At 32.5% G+C, this 4,723-nt stretch overlaps 1 protein-coding gene across 1 annotated transcript; it reads right to left on the bottom strand.

The window, feature by feature from the left end:
- Positions 1 to 336: 336 nt before the first annotated feature.
- On the bottom strand, positions 337 to 2,341 carry LOC109236997 (temperature-induced lipocalin-1-like). The gene is made up of 2 exons (XM_019403239.1): positions 1,853 to 2,341; positions 337 to 921 (listed from the first exon to the last, which is right to left on the bottom strand). Exons 1-2 carry the CDS (start codon positions 2,222 to 2,224, stop codon positions 736 to 738), a joined length of 558 nt encoding a protein of 185 aa, XP_019258784.1. The 5' UTR covers positions 2,225 to 2,341; the 3' UTR covers positions 337 to 735.
- Between the last annotated feature and the right edge of the window lie 2,382 nt (positions 2,342 to 4,723).

Raw genomic sequence — 4,723 nt, 5'->3', positions numbered from 1 at the left:
CGAATTAAAGATAAAATATTTCTTCTTCCGCTTTATTTTAACTGTCACTTTAGCACATTTCACTCCCATTAAAAAATTAATATATTTAAAACATAATTTACTAAGTTATTCCTACTAAATACTATTGGAAATGAACAACTACATTCGAGACCAATATACCGCTTATGCATGTTAACTTATAATTATTATAGAAACTCATAAACTTTAAATCCTAATCAACACGACCACTAAGCGCCCAGAATTTTCATGTCAAAAACTCGCGGCCAAGGTCAAATCCTTCCCCCACCGAATTTCCCATCAAGTATCCAAGTATGCTTATACTCAAGAATTTTCATACCAAAGAAAGCAACAACATTTTCATACATAATAAAATTCAAATGTAAAATTGACAAACAAACTCTATTTTACAATCACCACACACTTGACACTACTTACTATCAACATTACAAAGTTCCAGAAAATAAAAAGACATCTTAGGAAATACAACCTTAAAACATATGGAATTAACAGCAAAACTCTCTTACAACACCACAACCCCTTTTTTCTCTTTTTCTTTTTTTTTTTCTGTGGATTTAATATATATATTCATCAATATACCCAGTAAAAAAAATCTCACTAGTGAGATTTAGGATCTGAGGAGAGTAGAGTGTACGCAAACCTTACCCCTACTCCGAAAGGATAGAGAGGCTGTTTCCGGGAGAGTCTCGGCTATATATATATATACACAATGCATGTTTATCTTCCAAAGATTGATTTGAGCCACCAAATTCCTTTGGTGTCCTGTGGGCTATCTTCACCCTCTGGTGGAGGATCAGACTGAGGTGTCTTGTGGAGTTTACTCACATCATAGCCAACTTCTTTAGCCTTCTCAATCAGCATGTTGTATATCTCTTCGTCAAGATGTGTTTTCCTACATAATATCTGCAGATCAAAAAATATTTTGTTAACCTCTAAAAACCTGACAAATAAAAATTATAATATCAGGAAACTAAGTTTAGGAATGGACTTTAACTTATTAATACTATTAGGTAAGCTATAACTGTTAGTAACCAGTGGCGAAGCCAAAAAATTCAATAAGAATTAATGTTCAAATGTTGAAACACCCTTTGCCAGGGTGTTCAAAGTATAGTTTTTTTATCAATAACAACTACTACTATTTTATCCTATACATAGTATAATTTTTCGACGAAGGGTATTCAATTGACCACCCTTGGTACACATAGCTTCGCTCCCGTTAGTAACAGCTATTAACCTATTATAATAGGATAAAATATAGTAATTAGTTTCACAAAAAAACTGATTACTAAGAACCATTACTTACGTACATGTAAAGAATTTCAGAAATTAACATGTAAAAATGAAGATACACGTATGAAAAGACTTGAGTTTGCCCTACCTTCAAAAAAGAAAAAGATAAGGACTCCATAGAGCTGTATTTGAAGATACACGCTAGGTCAAATTCAAATATTAGCGTGAGGTCAAATTCAAATATTTAGTCGAGACAAAAAAACACTAAGTATGTGTTATAGAGGCGTCACCGGACACCGTGTATATATATATATATATATATATATATTAAAAATGATTAATTTAAAGTATTTGGCACCCTGAATACTAAAAGCGAGCATAATATTGTGCCTCGTCACATAAAAATCCAGATTCCGCCTCTAGGGAGAGTTATCTAATAAAGAATATTAATAAAGAATAAACAAATTCTCACATAAAGAATCAATTCCTCAAAGCTGACACATTAAGTCATCTAATTATTATATACTCAAAGCTCATCAAAAATTCACATGAAAATGGCAAAAAACATGACGTTATAAAATGTCAAAAAGAAAAGGGAACTTACCCAAAGATACTTCCTACTAGGCTGACCAATCAAAGCATATTGATAATCATTATCAATATAAAGAACCCAATAATCACCAACAACAGGAATAATTGGCAAAAATGGAGGAACATAAAACTTCACTTTAAGCTTAGCTTCATCACTTTTAGGATCAGCTTTATATGCAGTCCCTTCAATTGATCCTCTTTTGCCATTACTCCAAGTTTCATTTAGTACATGTACTGTACCATCTGGATTTAAAGTGTAAGTGGCTCTTGTGTTTACACCATTTTTGGGCTGTGTTATAGATGGGAAACTAGCTATTTCATACCATCTTCCCATGTATTTTTCAACATCCAAATTCCTCACTACTTCCATTTCTTTATTGGACATTTTTTCAAGAAAATATTTTTTTTCTCAAGATATTTGGGTGTTGGAGAAAAGGGGTTTTTGTAAATTTTTTGTAAGGGGTTTTGGATTGGGTTTTTGATAAGATTTAGTGGGATTTGATGAGATATATAAAGGTCATAGGGTTTAATGTGAAATTTGTGGATATAGACGTGGGCGCTTGAACACCTTACAAGTGTAATAATGGATTTTTTGGAATACTATGTTTTGGCAGATTGAATTGGTAAATTCTAGAATATTCGTGTTTAAATTCTAATACAAGGGGCGGTTAAGTTGTTTGTTTTCGGAATTTTAAAATATTCTTTTGATAATTATGGTATTCGGATCACCTTACGTGCTTAATTTTATAGTAATTTATTATTTCTCACTAATATAAATATGTACTCCCTCCGTTTACTTTTACTTTCCATTATGAACTTTGCAAACCTTTAAGAAATAATAAATAAAGTGCATAATTTATCACAATGCTCATATTAATTGATGTATATTTTTAATGAAGTTGAGAAAGTGATTTGAAATGAGTAATTAATATTGTGGATTTAACAGGAAAAAAAAATTAGTTTCTCTTGATATGCTAAAAGTGAGTAAAAGTGAAAATCTATTTTTAAAATATTGGACAAGTAAAAGTGATCGGAGGGAGTATATGATAACTTTATCTATTAAAACTTGGACAAATAGAAAAAGATCACACCTATAGGTAACAAAAAATTTTGCATATATACTTATCGTTATATGTTAAACTGAGTAAGTTATCAATTTAATAATAAATAGAATAAGTTATTTATCAACATTGTTTTCCTATGTTTTAATGAGTGCTTGTCGAAGAGTTATATGCATTTATTTTAAAATGACTATAAATCTCTTCTACGTATTAAGTGTATGAAATTTAATTGTTTCATTCATTCGGTTAAGTAATTACCACATAACTAGAAAAGTTATATTTGAATGCAACGGATATAAAATGATTATGTTGATAGTGAGTGTACTAATTAAGACGTTAAGATCTGTGTATAGTTGGTAGTCTCGTGACTCAAAATGATTAGTGTATAATTTGTTATAGTAACCATATTTAAGATTTCACAGATTCTGGTAATAAACTAACTTTCCCCATTAATTCCCAGTTTTCAGCTTCAAACTATGTTTAGTTAATTTTTCTAGTTAAAATCAAAGACAAAATAAAATCTAAATTATTCTTAATTAACTTAAAAGATCCAGCTATGCGCGGGATCCGGGAAGGGCCGAACCTTCATTTTTTTTATAGTAATAACATATTCATTTTTCCATTAATCTCCCGTCAGTCAATCGTGAAGGATGTAGCAAATTAATCAGTATTCACAAATTTGAAACAGAGTGGTAGAGCTATTCCAAAAGGTTTCACTCTTGGAAATAACAATGTAAAAGTAACACATACTCAAATTACAGATAAAACGTAAACAGAGGTTATTTACATACCGTTATTTCACGCTTACAGTTCCTTTTTGTGGTAGCTTCAATGGCTAAAAGCCAGAATGTTTCTGGGGAAGTCCCAATTAAGAACACTATCTCAACTTAGACGTTGCCAGAGGGTACAAATTCACTGGTTCTTGGATACTTCAAAAAGGATCTAATACAACAACAACAAGAACCCAGTATAATCCCACTTAGTGGGGTCTGGGGAGGGTAGTGTGTACGCAGACCTTACCCCTACCCTGAGGTAGAGTGGCTGTTTCCAAATAGACCCCCGGCATCCTTCCCTCCAAGAATTCCCACCTTGCTCTTGGGGAGACTCGAACTCACAACCTTACCAATGGTTAAATTGCAATCTTTGTTTACTACTTTGAATTGGAGTCGATTGAGAATATCCAGAGAGCAACTTATCTTGCCATTGTGCTGACATAATTGACGTTCTAATACAACTGACAAAAGATGGAGTTGCACTCTGGTGGTCTTCAGCTGAACTCCTCCCAATAAAAACAGCGCCAGAATGCTTCATGACTTTAGCAAACTCATATGAACAAAGAATAAAGCTTCTCGCGAATTGTCTCTTTAACCTTGCAATACAAACAAAACATAATGGAGTGTGAGCTCTCTTAACATTAATAGCGTTTTCACAAAACACAATCGAACTATTACTTATTCTTTCTCTCTCTTTCTTCTTTGTTTTACTAGTTGCGGCTAAAACTGTACAGTGATTTAGCAAAGAATTCCAAATGGAACTATAAGCAAGATCATGGGAAAGATTGTAACCCTCTTACTAGTCTTGGAATTGAAAAGCAAATCAACTCCGGAAGTTTGATTTGATCAAACATAGATCTATGTTTCTTTTCCATAGTACTCAGGCATATAAGAATTTAGCCTAGTGGGATAGAGTACATAATACCTGTAACTTTGTCTTCAACGATGCTGAATACCTTGGACCGAGCAATCTTGATATAATCGAAGCCATCACGACTGCCATTTGTAATGCCACCTTTGATAACCATCAAAGCAGAAGGTTTGATAATG

Source organism: Nicotiana attenuata, unplaced genomic scaffold (genome assembly GCF_001879085.1).
Source record: "Nicotiana attenuata strain UT unplaced genomic scaffold, NIATTr2, whole genome shotgun sequence".
In the NCBI taxonomy this organism is placed as follows: domain Eukaryota; kingdom Viridiplantae; phylum Streptophyta; class Magnoliopsida; order Solanales; family Solanaceae; genus Nicotiana; species Nicotiana attenuata.
Note: the sequence above shows the minus strand (reverse complement) of the source record. Positions and strands in the feature narration are given on the sequence as shown.

Coding starts and splice junctions, on each gene's coding strand:
- LOC109236997 (XM_019403239.1), bottom strand. CDS start 2,224: ATGTCCAATAAAGAAATGGAAGTAGTGAGGAATTTGGATGTTGAAAAA. Junction 922..1,852: donor CTAGTAGGAAGTATCTTTGG/GTAAGTTCCCTT, acceptor TTTGATCTGCAG/ATATTATGTAGGAAAACACA.